General features: G+C 39.3%; 3 protein-coding genes across 6 annotated transcripts in view; 1 reads left to right on the top strand and 2 right to left on the bottom strand.

The window, feature by feature from the left end:
• Positions 1-285: 285 nt before the first annotated feature.
• On the bottom strand, positions 286-2,677 carry Arl8 (ADP-ribosylation factor-like protein 8). The gene is made up of 3 exons (XM_043411427.1): positions 2,368-2,677; positions 1,747-2,063; positions 286-1,386 (listed from the first exon to the last, which is right to left on the bottom strand). The coding sequence occupies exons 1-3, from the start codon at positions 2,488-2,490 to the stop codon at positions 1,266-1,268; spliced, it is 561 nt and encodes a 186-aa protein (XP_043267362.1). The 5' UTR covers positions 2,491-2,677; the 3' UTR covers positions 286-1,265.
• A 381-nt stretch (positions 2,678-3,058) lies between these two features.
• HDAC3 (histone deacetylase 3) lies at positions 3,059-5,087 on the top strand. The gene has a single exon (XM_043433728.1). It carries the CDS (start codon positions 3,396-3,398, stop codon positions 4,704-4,706), a length of 1,311 nt encoding a protein of 436 aa, XP_043289663.1. The 5' UTR covers positions 3,059-3,395; the 3' UTR covers positions 4,707-5,087.
• The window catches only part of LOC122419290 (cytospin-A), a 30,840-nt gene continuing 17,612 nt past the window's right edge, over positions 5,078-18,305 (bottom strand). The window contains exons 4-13 of one of the 4 annotated variants that reach the window (XM_043433722.1): positions 15,920-16,295; positions 12,669-13,037; positions 12,178-12,390; positions 11,338-11,793; positions 10,804-11,239; positions 8,722-10,317; positions 7,484-7,681; positions 7,217-7,402; positions 6,569-6,957; positions 5,078-6,232 (exon numbers count right to left, since the gene is read on the bottom strand). In XM_043433722.1, coding sequence (XP_043289657.1) covers positions 6,143-6,232; positions 6,569-6,957; positions 7,217-7,402; positions 7,484-7,681; positions 8,722-10,317; positions 10,804-11,239; positions 11,338-11,793; positions 12,178-12,390; positions 12,669-13,037; positions 15,920-16,295 — 4,309 coding nt within the window. In that variant the 3' untranslated portion in view covers positions 5,078-6,142. Of the gene's footprint in view, positions 6,233-6,568; positions 6,958-7,216; positions 7,682-8,721; positions 10,318-10,803; positions 11,240-11,337; positions 11,794-12,177; positions 12,391-12,668; positions 13,038-13,345; positions 13,638-15,919; positions 16,296-18,305 lie in introns of those variants that run through there. The other 3 variants (XM_043433723.1, XM_043433721.1, XM_043433724.1) reach the window with 3 other exon arrangements.

Below are 18,305 nucleotides of genomic sequence, written 5' to 3'. Positions count from 1 at the left end.
GCGTCGGTAGCAATCGTTGGAGTCGCGCGCACAAATATCCCGATTAGTCATCAGGAAATTTGATCACTCATACGCTGAATAAATTTATATATGCGCGGCATAATCCCGGCCGAAAAGCGGATGGAAATGCCCGATCGATTTACAGAAAAGCATAAAAAAGCAATATTAGCGGGAATTTCGAATCAATAAAATCGTAATTATATTAAAATTGTAAAAAAAAAATGTTAATCGATGTTTGATCAATCAGAGAAAAGATTTTGGGTATGGAGGATATCCACGAGAGAATTCGTCAAAAGACCGTATCTTTATAATTGTTCGAAATACAGTACATCAGTTTATGTCTTTATATATACATAACACAACGGTCATATGACACTTTTTATCAGAGAATGATAATAAATCAACGTTACATCGTTAATCGATCTAAATAATATAAATGTATAGTTATATATGGTGAATATGCGGCGGCAACGGCGGCGTTCTCAGCTATCTGTTTTTTTTTCATGATTTTCTTGTTTTTTTTTTCTTCTATGATGTTCGGTCTCTAAAATTTTGTTTCATCAATATCATTAATTACTTTTTATATTTTCTTCCCGTTATTTCGAGACTGAATTTCACATGTATAATAATGATAATATGTTATATATTTTTTGTTATTCTTTCAATATATTTATCATACTTTTGCGCCAGAAAGTTGCATTAGCTACCCGACAACACAATCGTGTCTATAATTACGTCGATTCTCGGCTAAACGACGGTATAGTAATGATGGTAACGTTGAAACAATGAGCACAAGTACCCAGTAACAAAAAAAAATGATATATATATATATATTTTAAAAAACCTCCTCCCTTATAGCCTACGTGCCTGCGGCGATTGTGCCGTTTAATAATAATTCGTATGAGGGTCTCTCGCAACAAGCTATTTTCCTGATCTTTTGCAGACTTTTTGCACCATCAGTACACGTTATATACTCAATAGCGGCTTAAGCAAATTTTCAAAAAAATCCTCGTCGTTTATTTTATTTTTTATCTCGTGTATACTAGTGACGCACTATAAACAAAACATCACGAACATCCAATCCTCGCACGATTGTTCCCGATCTCTAATTATTATTATTATTATTATTATTATTTTTCATCTCAAACGCTTTTTCCATATTTTACCTTAGCTTCTTTCTTTTTTCTTGTCTTTTTTTGGTTACTGTTCACAATCTCGTTAACTGTCATATTAAGAAAACGATTGATTGGGAAATATCGCGCGCATTAGCGAACACCACTCTTCGAATGCGCTATTAGCCATTGAAGCGTTATGTCTATGTTGTCCTTCTCTTTGCACGAAATACTGTAGCAACAGATTTCGCGATCTTGTATGGCCGAAAGATTCCTGAAAAATTCCGACAATTAAAACACCAAGATAATTGTCTTGTTTATGATTAATTTGGTTGTTAACTCTTTATTTTTTGCAGCAATGAAAATTGGTGATATTTTTTTTCAAAATTTAATTCGCGAGTTCATACATTACTTGGGGAATAAAAATAATACAGAATAAACGAAAAAACAGTGTATCCAAATCTATTTTCTGCAAAAGATATTTTGCAGAAATTCGATAGAAAAGCCCATCGGAGTTTTCATACGACAAAAACATTTACTTGGATCACCAAAATTTGGAGTAGTGGAATATCGATGTATGCAGAAAGAATTGAAATCCTTTGGGCTAAAAGTGAATGATCAAATTTAAACTTACATTCTATCTATCAGTCCGTTCTCATCCAGAGCATGAGGCAAATCCCTTTTATTACCAAGAACGAGAACAGGAATACTGGACAACTGTGGTTTATCCAATAAATTGTGCAATTCGTTGCGACTAGCTTCAATTTTTTCTGAATCTGCCGCATCGACCATATAAACAATGGCATTGACGCCTCTACAGTAACGTTCCCACATTGATCTGAATCTGGGTTGTCCACCGATGTCCCATACTTTGATAGTAACGTTGCCTTTAGTGATTTTGCGCATGTTAAAGCCAACAGTTGGAATCATATCTTCGCTGAATTGTCCTGACTAAAAAATATTTAAAAAAAGAAAGAAAAAATATGAAGAATCAAAAATAAAAAATCGAACGAGAGTTTAAACAGCCGGTGAAAAATTGCGAGACGTTCCGGCCGAGCAACGAGGTAGGGGCGGGGGAGGGGAAGGAGGTTTTAACAATTTAACCAAAACTTTTGTTCATTCCTTTGTGACCTTTAAAACTGTTTGTAGATCACGAATTTAGTAGATTAAATTCTTATAATTTGTCTACTAAACTTCGGGGACAGAAATGAGAGGAAAAAAAAACAAAAATACGGGGAAAAAAATGACGGCATACCGCTATGACATTAACGAAAGTTGTCTTCCCACTGTATTGTAATCCAACCAAAGTAAGTTCCATCTCTTCCTTCCAGAATAATGACTTGAACCAGTCGAGAATTCGATTTATTAACGCCAGCATCCTGGATTTCAGAGTTTGGAAATCCTTTGGACACCGAATATAAGAATAAAAAAACCCTGCCTCACTGCACCACACTTAACGTTTTTGACATGTAGTAGTCGTCGCAACGGAGCGACGTCACCCCAATACATACAACAAGACTCCCCGTCGCGGCGCAAGTAACAAAAGGTGTGTTCCTCACTCCTGTCGCTCCTGCCCCGTCGATTCGTTTATCCCGAGCACCGAGTATTGCCACCACATACATCCACCACATACATACTTTACCGGCTGTTTCAGACGTCACCGCACCGCGCATCGTCGGCTACATAGATGTCTTGGAAATTTTTCGCATATTTTGAGAACTTTACCATCAATAAACTTTAAAAATTCATTTTTCAATACGTATGTGTTCTTAAAAAGTTCAAAAACAGATATTTATCTTATTAATTATTAGTAATTTTCATATTGAGGGACAAACTGAAAACATGACCATGTTGCTATCCTATTTTGTTGTCGTCGTCTCCCCTCTGCTCTGTTGTTGTATAATCATAGGCTACAGATATAGGGAATTTTGTAGCGCGAAGTGCGAGTAGTAGTGTTGCGCTGGTTGCGCTCCTCATCAAGTAGCAGCAGCAGCCAAAAAAAAGAGTGTACATGGAACGCGTATTGCTATATGCACACAAGTAGCGTGAAAAAGAAATTCAAGCGTCTCCCAAATATTGTCCATCCAAAAGTTTCGCTGTCCGAATTATCATGAATGTTGAGGGATAATAAATCCAAGAAAAAGTTTCGAACCCGACAGATCGACTCAAAATCTCCAATGGTTTCGATTGCAAAGAAAATAACAACGAGGACGATTGCACGGGTGCAATAAGTCAGGACCAGCGGTAACTTAACCTGGAAAACGAAACGAAAACACAAATAAAATGACGGCGACCCCGGTGTCGAAAAAAGTGTCGTATTTCTACAACCCGGACGTGGGTAATTTTCATTATGGACCGGGGCATCCGATGAAGCCGCATAGGCTTTCTGTCATTCACAGTCTCGTGCTTAATTATGGATTGCACAAAAAAATGCAAATATATCGCCCTTACAGAGCGAGTACCCACGATATGTGTCGTTTCCATTCGGACGAGTATGTTGAATTTCTACAGCGTGTAACACCACAAAATCTTCAAGGTTACACAAAGTACCTGAGCCATTTCAACGTTGGTGACGATTGTCCGGTCTTCGAAGGGCTCTTTGACTTCTGTTCCATGTACACAGGAGCATCCTTGGAAGGAGCGACTAAACTAAACAACAATTGTTGTGATATAGCAATAAATTGGAGCGGAGGTTTGCATCACGCTAAGAAGTTTGAAGCTTCCGGCTTCTGTTACATCAACGATATAGTCATAGCGATTCTGGAGTTACTCAAGTATCATGCAAGAGTATTGTACATAGACATAGACGTACATCACGGAGACGGAGTTCAAGAAGCTTTTTACCTCACGGACAGAGTGATGACTGTATCTTTTCATAAATATGGAAATTATTTTTTCCCAGGAACAGGAGACATGTATGAAATAGGTGCAGAAAGCGGAAGATATTATTCCGTCAATGTGCCACTGAAAGAAGGTATCGACGATCCTTCCTACGTTGCTCTCTTCAAACCAGTCATAGCTAATGTAATGGAATTTTTCCAACCTACCGCTATTGTTCTCCAGTGTGGAGCTGATTCACTGGCCAACGACCGACTCGGTTGTTTTAGTCTGAGTACAAAAGGACACGGCGAATGTGTCAAATTCGTTAGAGATTTGAACGTTCCCCTGTTGACCGTTGGTGGTGGAGGATACACCTTGAGGAACGTCGCGCGCTGTTGGACTTACGAAACCTCATTGCTCGTTGACGAACAAATAAGCAACGAATTACCATACACAGAGTATCTCGAATACTTTGCTCCAGATTTCACGCTTCATCCCGAAGTCGTCACGCGACAGGACAATGCCAATAGTAAGCAGTATCTCGAAGCCATCGCCAAACACGTTTACGACAATTTAAAAATGGTTCAACACTCGCCCAGCGTACAAATGCATGATGTACCTTGCGACGCTCTACCACCTGAAGAAGACAGACAGCCCGAACCAGATCCTGACTCCAGACAAAACACTCAGGACACCGACAAAATAATTGAACCGGCCAACGAATACTACTCCGGCGATAAGGATCAGGATAAAATGGACGTTACAGAAACGTGATGGCCCTTTTTACACAAAGATTATTCCTCGTACATGAAATTTTTTATGTCCAACATTACGACTATTGATTGCAACAAAATTTTTTTTCTCTTCTACCATTTTTGGCATGCTCGGATTTTAAAAAATAAGCGAAAATTTCAAATGAATATCTTTCTAGTATGTGAAACGAGTGTTGACACACGGGGAGTACAAAATTGAGATAAGAATTTGTGTTGCGTCGTATGAAAGTTGACTTCAACATCATCAAGAACCAGTTTCCGATTTGTAAATAAAATTCAACGCCTGTAAATATATTTCTAGTATAGCATACTTTTTTTACTCACGGGACAACTTTTATTGAAACATATATGTTGAATAAATACTTCTACACATTGTAAGTTACTTCAGTGTATATTTCTTCATTTCTCATTTCCAATTGCAATATTTGTAGTAATGTTCATTTTTTTAAAAATCAAGGTTTTCATTCGATTTTGTCTTTGAGATGCATTAGGCAAGTTTATTGTTTCACGTTGAACAGCGTATTGTCCAGTTCGTATGACTGATATAATAAAACAGAAGATATTGCGTACGAAGGATGAATAATATTAATAGGAAAAAATAGATCGAGGAGAGGTGTTCGTATACTAGTAAGAGCAATAACGATAACGCGTATCTCTGTTTCAGGATCTATATTACGCTATATCACAGAGAACTTAACCATGTCCTGTTCTTGTCCCCCGTAACAACGGTGGGATCAATCGACGATTAATGTTTATTTGCATCATATTAAAAAAAAAAAAACCCAGAACGTTCAAACACTTTTCTTTCGCACTCTGCACTATTGAACGTGGTTAATGCAATAAATTAGGTAATGCTTGATTCAACGACCTTAAGCGTACACGTAGACAGTATAATAAATTTACAAGAAAAATAATAATATGTTTCGAAAAATAATACGTTAGAAAAATACTCATAGTACGAGGAACGCAAATACTTGAACTCGTTAGGCTCGACAAACGCAGTACAAGCGAATGTATTTCATCTCTCCTTCATTTTTCGTTCAGATACTTCATTCTACGTATACTCAAAAAATTAGCAAATACTTCTGAGTATGTTTGTTTTTTTCATCGTTTTTTTGTTTCGTTTCCTTCATTTTGTCAGTCTCATGATAAAAAAGCAATTCCATCTATGGCGTTACGCTTAATCAAACTTTCAATCGAGTTGAAGGCGCATCAGAGTCGGGAACTCAAAATTATGTACACGCGGGGCTACAATTTTTCATCTTGATTGATTCAGATCGCGTTCCAGGCCATCTCGACTTCCGGCCCAGCCCCAATTCTTCTTTTCTCTCTCTCTCTCTCTCTCACTCCACAATTCGACTGACTAGATGCAATTGTTCTCGCTCGTTTAATCAACCATTCATATCTCTAACGTACGAGCAACATCCCGGGGGAGTCTCAAGTCTCAAAGTGTTTGTAGATACTTGTAACATAAGTCATAACTTGTTGCCAGTCGGGTCGCTCCAGCTGACACATTTCCCCGATGTTCTAGAAAATTTTCAAACGACTTTTAAAAAACGAAATTCTCTTGCTTTTTTCTCAATATAAAAAAGTCATAAATCATTCGAAATTATTCTGCATAAAAATCAGTGGCAATCAACAATATTTCCATTTCAAGTACAGACACTTAAATATCCAAATGATCAAGTCTAAACACATTTTTTTACTGATTCGCGAAATTAATCAATTGTCGACTGGAATAAGTTTTTCTTTACTGGTAAAAAAAATCTCAGATGCATCGAAAATAGAGGGTATTAGAAAAAAAATAGAAAGAATCGAACTTCTGATTGAAAAATAAATATTCTAATTTTATTGAATACTAACCAGTGTCGTAGGTATACCGACGCTTTCTGCGGCGGAAAAGGCGATTGAGAAATTGCGTCTCTTCTCGGAAGGTGTGAGTGAATCGTAGGGAACTTTATCCGGCAAATAAGAATGTAAAATAGCGCACAAAGCGAGTCCATCGTTCCACGAGCTACTAAAATTCGTGATGTCGATATTCCGGTAACCGAGGGTCTTGTTTTGACACCATTTGAGTAGTGCGTTTCTCTTGGAGCCACCATTCTTAACTAAACCGTAAAGAGGATCTTTGCGCTCTGAAAGATCGGTGATACTATTCCGTTGCACAAAATCAATCGCCTTTGCGTTTAAAGCCGCCGAATCGAGAAGTTCACCGGGACTCATTCCACCTACTGGTCCTGATGATTTCGTGTCTGTTTCATTCAACAAATTGATCATAGTCAATGTCGAGGAATATTTCATTTTGGAAAATTCGTTTGATTTGATTTGAAAGTATTCATATGTAAATGATATTTCGCTATTGTTACCTTGATGTAAGGCTATTAGTGATTATTTGATGGAGCTTAATCGAAATATTTTGTCATTAAATGATTGAGCTTAAAAATAACGAATTGAGGTAGGAGCTACTTTTGTTTGCGGTTATTATTAGAATAAAAAAATTCATCTTCTTACCTGATAATGTTTTTCTGTTATTCGTCGTTTGAGTTTTGTTATTGTTGGTTGTATGGCTGCTGACAATCAAATTGTTCATCTGTTGTTGATCTCGAAGTGGTGCTTTCAAGGAGAGCAAATCGTTTGTACCAATGGAATTGATGGAAGAGGTTGAGCTACTTCGACTTCCTGGTCCTGCGCATAGGGCTGAATTAATAACGTCAGCATCAAGAATCGAATATGCTCGTCCTAGGGTAGACTCGTCAATCTCGCCGTCGGCGCACGTACCGGCTTTCGCCTGTTTCGTTGCGTTCTCGATACTCTCGATTAGACACTTGACCGAAAGCCTCGAGTCCTGCCTCGTTATATTCGCAGCTTTTCTCCGAGCTGCCATTTCCTGTTGCACACTCGTCAAAACGCTCTGTTGCGTTTCCGTTGGTGTGCTCGCCGGTCTCGGTATAGGTGGTGGCATACTCTTCTGATTCGCTGAAAATGAAAATCAATTTATTTTCCTTCACTTCCAAGGCTTCTCTTTTCCAATTCTAAAACCCCCCAAAAATCCCACATTGAGTGCGACAAAAATCAAAGCTGGAAGCACCCGAAATGCAATGCTAAAAAAAACTTTTTTTTCAACGACTGTTATAAAAGCTGTGAAATAGATAAATACTCTCAGCTATTTATAAACCCTAAGGACAGCGATCCTCTTTGAAAAAAACATCTTTTTGGAATAAAATTTTGCACACGGAATGCATCAAATTTTTTCCATCTTGAAATTTGTCAATTTACAACTACGAAAATAATGGAAATTTTAAAAAAATCTAATGTATTTGTAATCCGAACAGAATTGCAAAACGTTCATTTCATAACTAGTTTTACTCCTGTGTAATCGACGATGATTCGGGATTTTAGTTTCTCAGTGTTTCGTCGGTTCAAATAAAAAATAGTCGATTTACTACTATTTACTATTGAGTAAAAAAAAGCACAGATCTGGTTTTCGATGCTAAATATGTACGAGCCACATAATTTGTAGTTTCCTCACATTTCCATCAACCAATAAGCAGTAAAATCTGACAATAAACGACATCGAGATGGCCACACGGATAAAGCGAAATGACCTGTACGAAACTGGCGATCGACGAATAAACGATATTGAATTCTGCATCATTTGAAGTCAACTTATTTTTATTCAATTAATGTTTCCACAGGTGCAGACTACGGAGGATTTTGAACTCTCTTTTTGGTCCTGCAGATTTGATCTGCTCCAAGAATCCCCACGATATTTACCTCAAAAGGTTTGTTACGCTGATAAGAAATATTATAATAAAAACGGAATAATGCAAGTTTCAATATCGTACACAAAAAGCGCGTGTGAAAATGTAAAAGAAACAGAAAATATTCCAACGACGAAGGTACAAACACAAACAAAACATGAGGATTGTAAAATTCATCGTGTTCCCGAAACTTTGTTGAAGAGTGGGATTTCAGATGAGAAACTGTCTTATATAGGCGTATGAGTGCCGACTTACAGCCTCCTGCAATTCCTAATGGCCGTTTGGTTCGTCTTAGTTCGACATCTTCGGCAATGGGCTCAAATTTTTCTTTCAACGAATACGTGCGCCCGAAAGGGATCGACACAAGTGATTTGGATATTCTCGTAGAGTCGTTTCGTTGGGGGAGTTTGTTGCTTTTTTCTTCAGTCAATTTCATACGTTTTTGATTACTCAAATTGGAGGAGGTTCTGCTACTCGAAGTATCCAATCGTTTGCTTCTGGAATCCGTTTTAACCGAAATATTCATACCCTCTTTCACTGTTCCATTATGTTTTGTCATTTCCGTCGAGCTCAAAAATCGCGTTCTCTGCTTAATTTCATCGTTGTTCGGACATGAGTGACATCTTCTCGATGTCGAATCCTTGGAAAGAGAAACATTGATCTGATCATTCTTCAAGGGATTGGAACGCTCGATTTTATCGGTTAGTAAGCTGTTTTTCAGTGCCGAACCATTTGCTAGACCCACTGATTCCCGAGGCACAAAGATCGTTGGTTCAATTATAACCGCTGGATTCGGATTTTGCAAAGTTTTGCCGATTACAAAATCGTTATCGTTCTCAGGATCTCCTATGAGAATAGGCTTAGCAATCAGAGGTATTGCACCGTTCCCTACTGAATTTTCAGGCTCGACGGTGGCTTGCATTTTGGAAAAATCTTCATCTCTGCTTTTTTGTTCCAAAGTTCTATTATCATTTTCCTGTACTAAAGCATTTAAACGAAGAAAGTTGGTTGCTGCTTCGCTTGACGTCAATCTTTTGGCTTCTGGTGAGAAAGACTTTTTTAAGAGTGGCTCGTTTAAGATTCCCTCAATTCTAGCGCTTCCACGAAGTTCTGTTGGTTCGACGTTGGTATTTTCGGAATTCAAAAAAACGTTGTCATTCGAATCGGACATAGAATTGCAGAAGTTCAGCAAGGAATTTTCTTTACCAACCAAATCGGGTAAAGATCCGTTGTAATTCAATCCAACCCTCGACATTTTCTCCATACTTTCGTGAAATAATTTACCCATTCGAGGATCGACTTCGAAACGCAAATCATCCATGGAACGTTGCATGTCGAGATAAACATAATTTTTTGGTACAAAAAATCGGCTATTGGAAACGTTGATACCGTAAGAATTTTCATTTTCCGTGCTCTCGATCCCTTGAATATTTTTCAATGGACGACTTTCAACATTTTTTTCATTTCCTCGATCGGAAGAGGCTGGAATGTAAAGTTTTTTGTAACCTTCGCCGCTCAAATTTTTCGTCTCACTTTCGTTGCCTTTCTCCAATGTATTTTTGCATTTCCCGATCGAGACTGTTTTCTTTTTCGTAATTGGACAAAACTCCACTTCTGTACCAGTCAATAATTGTTCGCCGACCTGGACAACCGGACATGACGTACGATTTTTTCCTGTTGACCGATCCAACGCCGAATCCGATGGAAATTTTCTTTGTCTCATTGGCATCGTGCGCACGGGCTCACTCCGCTTTCTGATTGTACGCCCGCGTTTCAGTATGACACTCGTAGGCTTGCGATCGAAATCGTTAGAGATTTCGGGCATGCGAATATCACCGCCTTTGTTACCGTCTAACGCGCAAAATCACGTCGAACAAAACAGTGAATCAACGTCTTTAAAACATTCAAATTGTGTGGTTAATATGTCTATTCCATCGTTGCTTCATGCACGTGTGCGATGTGCATGCAATGTAGATAAAAATAATGCAAGTCTAACTTAAATTTAATTGATTCTGCTGTTTGGTTGTATTTAAATCCGAGGGGAAGCTCCCACAATACGTAAAAATAGTTGGAAAAACTACTTTTTTAAGCATATGAAAAATATTGCAAGAATTCATATCCCGAACGCACAGCGCCAGAGGCAAAGTATTTATAAAAGAAAAATGTACTTTTTAATTTAGATTTTCTTCTCGGTACACCATTATTTGTTTTGTCATCATAAAATTGAATAAAAAAATCATTTTTGGAAGAGACTAATAGTTTTCTTTTGTTCGAGAGCTTTTTTTTTTTTACTATTCGAGACCTTGCAGGTGCAATACGAACTGAGAAATGACATACCCTTGTTGAGTTTATCGAGTTGAGCCTCCAGTAATCGTAGCCGATCTCGCTGCGCCTTGTTTTCCAAAACGACTCGTTCAAGTTCGCTCTGCGCCTCAGTTTTGAAATCGTTCGCAACGCGCACTGTCATCAGAAGGTCGCCCTGAAATTGTTCCCACTCCGCGCTTTCTTCTTGACGCAGTTTTCGTTCTTCCTCGAGGGCTCTCTCGAGTTCGTATTGATGCGATTGACTCTCGCGTTCTCGTCGTTGGGCCTCACTCAACGCGGCTTTCAATTCTCGTTTGTCTTCCAAATGCCGCTGACATTGAGCCTGTAACTCCGCCAGGGAGTCTCGTACCAATTGAAGCTCTGTGCTCACCGACAGACGTTCGTCCTTCATCTGGTTGAATCGATACTCTAAATCGTCGATCGCCGATTTTGCGTTGTTTCGCGCCACCTGTTTAACGAATGAGCCATTGTTTTTGTACACGAAAAAAATATGAAAAAAAGTGGTTTAAAATAATGAACCATATAAACGTAAGCTGCGAGGCAAACCTTATATTCTTCCTGGAGTTGGGAGTACTGATCGCGAAGTCGATCATGATCGCAATGGGATCGAGCGAGTTGTTCTTGAAGTGCGGCAGCTTGGGTTTCCAGAGTATCTTTTTCGCGTCTAGCAGCGTGCAATAATTCATCAGCTTCACTTTTGCTCTCCAATTGTCTCGATTGTTCCAGTTCTTCGATTTTGGCTCTTGCATTCTCCAAGAGCGTCGCGAGTCTGCTTATTTCAATGCTACGATTCGCGCCCTCTTGTTTTGCCTCAGCCAGTTCGAGTTCGAGTTGTTTTCTTTCGACATTCGAAGCATCCACTGTCGATTCGAGAAGATGAACTCTTTGCGCCAATCGCTCCGTCTCGTTCGAACTCGTCTCGGCCGATGATCGTAAAGTTTTGAGCTCTCCAGTCAGTTCTTCCTGTTTTCGCAGCAACGATTCTCGCTCTTCTTGAGCGCTCTAAGAATAATAAATGTTATTAATGAGAATTGTTTCTAACCCATCTCGCAGCATTGGATTGGCAGAATTTGGTCATATGCACTGCAAACTAACGAATTAGTAATTCATACGATTTTACTTTGGCGAAAGATGACAAAAATTTTTGAAAAAAATTCATGAATGACAATATTGTAACGATGCACGTAACTCACAACACATTTTTCATGAATTATAATTCACATTTATCATTTGAATGATTATGAGAAAAGTTTGTAACATTTTTTCTTAGAAAGGAAGCAAAGATTTGTACACGCTTTCAAACGAATCTTCTACCCAGCATGCCAAATTACATTTTCAACGTCCAGGACACATGTAATTGTTTTAACAAAAAAAGTCAAAACATACTTTGAGTAAATCTACAAGCTTCTGTTCTCTCTCCGTATTATATCCTTTTGCCGAATCTTGAGGTTGTTCTTCCCGCAAGAGGAGTCCCTGCAGAGTGTCAACTTTGGAGCGTGAATCTTCTAGCTTCTCCGTTTGTCTGCACAGCGATTCAAGAAGCACACCTTTCTCTTCCGCTAGCCTTTCGTTGTCAGTTTGAAGTTCCGTCAATTGGGCCTGAATATCATTAATTTCAATAATTATATCTTGAATTTGGCCGAAAAAATTGACAATTAATTTTTCTTTATTTTCTAAATGATTAATCGACCTGCCTACAGTCAGTTTTCATTTGGACTCTTGGTTTAGATTAAATTAAAAAAAACACGGCACATATTATCTTTGTGCTCGTGCGGCAAAATAATCAAATTTGTCCATCTCGAGAAACCTTGCAAAATAAAATATTCTCTCAAAAATCCTCTCAATTGACACTTATAAAAAAATGATCGATTACCAACCTGCAAATCACTCAATTCCTGAATGGTGGCTTGTAATTCTTCGTTGGTTGAATAATGTGTTTCTTCCATTTGTAGAATTCTATCTTGTAGACAAGCAACAGAGACTTCGGAGACGGAACTGGAGGAGCGTTTGTCCCAGTCAGGAGTGGTACATGTTTGTTGTTCAGTAGTTTCTTGAGAAGCTGCGACATGTCCATCATCTTGGGTAACAGCGATGGAGGCTGGTGCGGAGTTGTGTAACCTTGTAACATCAAGGAGAAGCTGTTGTTTCTCAGAGTCGGAAAGCGGTGAGTGAGCGACATCTCGGAGCCGAGCTCTCAGAGCTTCGTTGTCTTCTGTAAGATTGACAATTTCTCTGGTATGTTGCTCCTGAAAAAATAGTGAATTTTCAAAAATCGACCAACAAACCACTGAAATAAATCCTGAAGAAGGAAAGTCTTCGCGATACAAACTGAGAAAACACCGTGATTTTGCCACGGTGGTTTACAATTGTGCAGATAATTATTGAAAGCATCGACAATAAAACTTCACAATACGCGATACAAAATCTCTTGAGAATAAAAAAACGCAGAACGAACAATAGAATTGTATACAAGAATGAACGAAGATAACTGTCACGTATTTAGAGGTTATGTTTGAGGCATTTTGAACGAGAGGTTGAACGAATATATATTTACCATTGCAATTGTTTTTGGCGGAAGTAAGCGCGATCAAGAGCGCCGATACAAGGCGATAAGGTAAGAGGCAGGGAAGAGGGAGGACAAGAGGATTATTCGATAGTATATAAATAAGAAATATATCTTCGGTTTCTATCTATCTTTGGTGGGGACAAGTGCCACTTGTTCCTAGTCGCGTCTCGCGCTCGTACACGCTCTCAAACATTCTCAAACAATACTACATTAGAGAACCACGGAGAAACATATAATCTTCGCTTTCTTCCCCTACAGATTCGACGCCGCCTTTTGCTGCAATCTCTAACAGCAATTTTCAGAGCCCGAAGAGCTCTCTGTTCGTGTGCATCGACGCTTCCTCTATCCTTCCATCTCTCTCTCTCTCTCTCTCTCTCTCTCTCTCTCTCTCTCTCTCTCTCTCTCTCTCTCTCTCTCTCTCTCTCTCTCTCTCTCTCTCTCGTTCTATCGTCTTATACATATACAACTTGCATTCACGTGTGTGTATGATATACAGTTACGCCACCGTACACTATAGTCTCGCTCGTGAGAATAGCAATTTGTCGGTAAATTTCATCGGCCCACCATTATCGCTTTACGAATTCCGAGTACGCTAAATAACAGGTTGCGAAAACGTATTTGCATAGTCTTTCGATATCGCTCCTTCGAAAGATCCCAAAGTACGAAAAAATTATGCAGACACTAATTTACGCTTATTACCCTCGAGCATCGGGATATTGAAAATGAGTCGTGTGAAGTATAAAAAACTCACTCGATTATGATTGGTTAGAGGTATACGAATGATTTTGAATGCCGAGAGCGTATTGGCTCGCGTCGATTGGGTTTGGAGCCGGTCTACAAATCATGAGCAACGAAGAATGCAATGAAAATTACAATGATTTTATCCTGTTTGAAAAACTTCCAACGGTTCTATCCGTTGTGTGATATTGCAGCAGTGACACAAAAACATTTTATCAAGTTTAGTACTAGCTGATCTCGGGAAATTTGTCAAAAAAGAAAAAAATGAAAATTTTGTTCTAGTCTCACGTTGTTAACCAACCCCCCCCCCCCCCCCCCCCCCCATCTCATCTCATGACAAATTGCTGGAGTAAAAAACTAATGCCCGTTTTCTCCAACGTTAATCTATGTTTAAACTCGGTTCATCCTATCTCGAAACTATATGAAAAAAATTGAACTGAGTTTGAACCGCGTCGGAGAAAACGGCCATAAGCGCCCGTACAGCATCGAAATCGTAAAGACGTATTTAAGACGTCTTTTAGACGTGAAGACATCGTATAGACGTCTTAAATACGTCTTTACGATTTCGGTGCTGTACGGGCGTCCACGATCTGCATTGGTAGATGAATCGCCGCTCGAATACGGCGCTGCCTATCAACATAACCTATCAATTGTTTTCGCGGTTGAATTTGAGTCGCACGTTCGACAATTTCATTGTTTGAATTCCGATTAAAGTTTAAACCAAAATTATTTATGACCTTTGTTGTTTTTTATCGACAGAGACAAAAGAATCTTGTGACGATCTCAATTCGTAAAAGTTCGTCGACGTCTGCGATTTCTCCTGGTACGGTTGACATTCCAAGAGAATCGCCAGACTACATTCTTTGTTTTTCACATTAGATTTGTATCTGCTTTTTTTCCGGCCGATCGATCGTGCAGGAAAAAACTTGGGATCACAACAGCTACAACTATATCTCGCACGCACGCAATGAGGCAAAGTTGGTGTCTCATTTAACCTTAAACGGATCGGGATATCGTGACTCATTTCTCAATAGATTCTAACGCATTTTCCATGATAAAAAAAAATTTCAGTCATCGTTAATTGTACATTTTACGCCAAGTGCAATTTCAAGATAACATATTTTCGAGCCGAAGCCGAAGTAGGACGGTCAATGTGGAAATGTCAAAAAATCATCGATAAAGACGAAAAAACATTCGATCATTAAATTTGAGTTTTAGGAGGAATATTGACGGTCTCTGGATCTTTCACAAAACTGATTTTTATCTTCGTATCGTATCCGAAAGCAAATATGCGAAATTTAATTTTACTCGACAAACTTTTGTGAGACATCGCTCGTGTGAAAAATTTCTGAAATTATATAAATCCATAGACAAGTGTGAACGTCACTGCGGAAGATGTAAAATTTACAATCCGTTCTTCATTGAAAATGTACAGAAGTTTTTTATTTATTACAAAAAACAAAGTCCTCCGGGAAATCGTTTTTTTTTTAACTTTTATTTTTTGACAAATAGAGCTACTAAAACTCGTAATCGTAACCGAGAATCCGACGAAATATTCATGCCATTGAACGAGCTGAAAATAGTGACAGGTAGAGCAACAAGTCGACGACGACTGTCAGTGGAGTCTGATCAAGAACGGTTGGGATACGCGCACTCCTTACGTGACGGATAAAAACAAATCTGCGCACATCGACAACGTTCGTGCTTACGACTAAATTATCGAAGCATTATTAATTATTGTGTGGCATAATAAAAAATCGATCTCAATAAAGGAAACCAGATAAAACAGAAATGATACTTGGGGAGGATAAAAAATGGTATTACCTTCAAAGCGGCAAGTTCGTTGCGAAGCTCTTCGCAGATTTTCGAATCAGTTGAATTTTCCCGCAGCCGAGACTCGAGGCGTGAGCGTTCTTTTCGTAAGATTTCCACTTCCCGCTCGAGTTCTTGCATTCTGGAGGAGCTCTTGGTCGAAACTTTGTTGGATTGCTTCGCCGCGTTGCTCCTCGATGTGTCGCGTCCTCCGGCGGTCCAGTTTTCACTCAGTTGCTGTTGGTGGGTTTGTTGAGGTTGTTGCTGAGGACAAGAGTCGGGTTTACCACCCTCGACACTTGGAAAGGAAGAAGAGTTCGCTTGGCGCAACGTTTGCTGTTGTTGATTCGGTTGAGGTTGCGGTGCTGGCGGATGGCTTGGCTGTCCTCTGCGAAACAGCGATTTGAACTTCATCATGGTCACTCGTCACTATAGACTATACCCGTTTTTAATCTAAATTCATCAACAAGTCCTCATATAAGAACGTTAATACATGAAAATAACGTTCAAACTCTTGCAATATGAGAGTTCGTATGTCCCGTGACCAGCTGCACTGCGAATAACCGATATAAATTAAAACTCTGTAGGATACACGTGGCCGTGTAAAAGTCACTATTTCACTGAACCGCGGCGATGAAACACGACAGTAATTTCATCGGGCGAGGGATAAACGGTCATCGAGAGGGCCTCGGCGAGTGTCTCTTCGAGCCGAATAATACTCGAGCATTCGTTTCGTCACGAACGATCATTACTTGGGGCACCATAGTAATGGATGACGTGCCAAACGCGTGTTGTTTGTTGTAGGCGCGAGTGTTACCTTATCGCTTCGTACGCATACGAAGTTTCGTAGTGCCGAGAATCGCCACGAGCGGGCTCTTAAGACTTCGCGGAACTCTCGAGATATAACGAGACGCTTATTGGAGAGGAAGAACCTTTTGTGTCGTATACTTATTTATTAAACAGTGCATGTGTGTGTGTGTGTGTATTAAAAATATATGAAATCCGTACGCGACTCGTACGTCGGATAAGAGCTAGTTCCTTTTGTGTACTTTTCCTTCATGTTCAACGGCTATTTCTCGATAATCTTCCTCCCCTTGATACTTTCGAAGTACATTTAACGGCGCACGTATAGTTGTCTCCGGATTGATGAATTTTATCACTATTATTTTCAACTGTATTTTTACGTGCGAGGAAACACGCGAAATATCGATCACCAATATTATTCGCATAACTTTTGATGCAATCAATACGGTGAGAATCGCAATAAATCCATTTGAAGATGTATTTGTTCATCTGTTCATGTATAAATCTATTAAAATAATTTAATGAAAAAACGAAAAGCGAAATCTTCGCTGTATTGGTCGTTCGAGCGGTTCGTCAGTTCTTATGCCACTTGTTGCTCTCTTGGTGGTGCACATAACCCAGTCCACACAGCTGTGAAAACAGATTTCGTTGTTCGCGTGCAACAAACGAATTCACTCGTCGCACGGGGTTTAATCTTTGGGTGTAGAGTACTTTTACCGAGGAAAAGAAAAACGAAAGAAAACATTCGACGTTACATTCTTTGCAATAACGTTACACTATCTTTTGTATGCACGTATATTACGGAACAGGTATACGAAAAGTCTCCTCGAATCGGAAACGTTGCTGCCACCTCATGGATTTCTTGTGTATTTCTTATTTTATATCGCGCTATATTCGGAGAGTCACTCAATAAAAATCGAAAGAGTTGCAAGAAATATATTTCTCTCTCTCTCCTTCGTTGCGTTGAGCCGACTCGACTCTCTTAAAAGTAACCTGGAATCGAGGTCGCACACTCGAAAAAATTAGTTATTCCGTTGCGCGTGTTTCACAGAAAAATGACACTCCTTTTCGTATCAACGATTCTGTGTCCTGCAATATAAAATTTTGTCAGATTTGACGCACGTGAGATATTCTATCGGAAATATATAAAATTATCGATCGCGCGATGTATTTTCGTCACGCACTACACCGATCGACGGTGCATCGGAGACTGAAACTGAAAACTGAAACGCGAAGGCTCGAGCGACAGAGAACGAGTGAGAAAGAGAGAACGCCCGATTTGGCGGGGAGGGAGAAGAGAGCGCTCTTTCTCTCGCGTGCCCCTTCGTACTAACGTGTCCGCCGTGGCTTTTTATTCTCGTTTCTCGTATAGCTGAAACTTGTTCGTGGTCCAAAATGCTTCGGTAAAGAAACCACGGGGACGGGGACAAGAGAGAAAAACGAGTATTACACGGAAGCCAGAACAAGAACGCATAACGAGCAAATACAATTAATCATGCATTCATCTAGCTTGGCATTAGTTCTATCAACGCGCTAATGAAAAAAAGCATATAACGCGCGATCGCTCGCGACTACTAAGGAGACTTATTAACAT

The sequence above is a fragment of the Venturia canescens genome, chromosome 1 (genome assembly GCF_019457755.1).
Source record: "Venturia canescens isolate UGA chromosome 1, ASM1945775v1, whole genome shotgun sequence".
Lineage (NCBI taxonomy): Eukaryota > Metazoa > Arthropoda > Insecta > Hymenoptera > Ichneumonidae > Venturia > Venturia canescens.
Note: the sequence above shows the minus strand (reverse complement) of the source record. Positions and strands in the feature narration are given on the sequence as shown.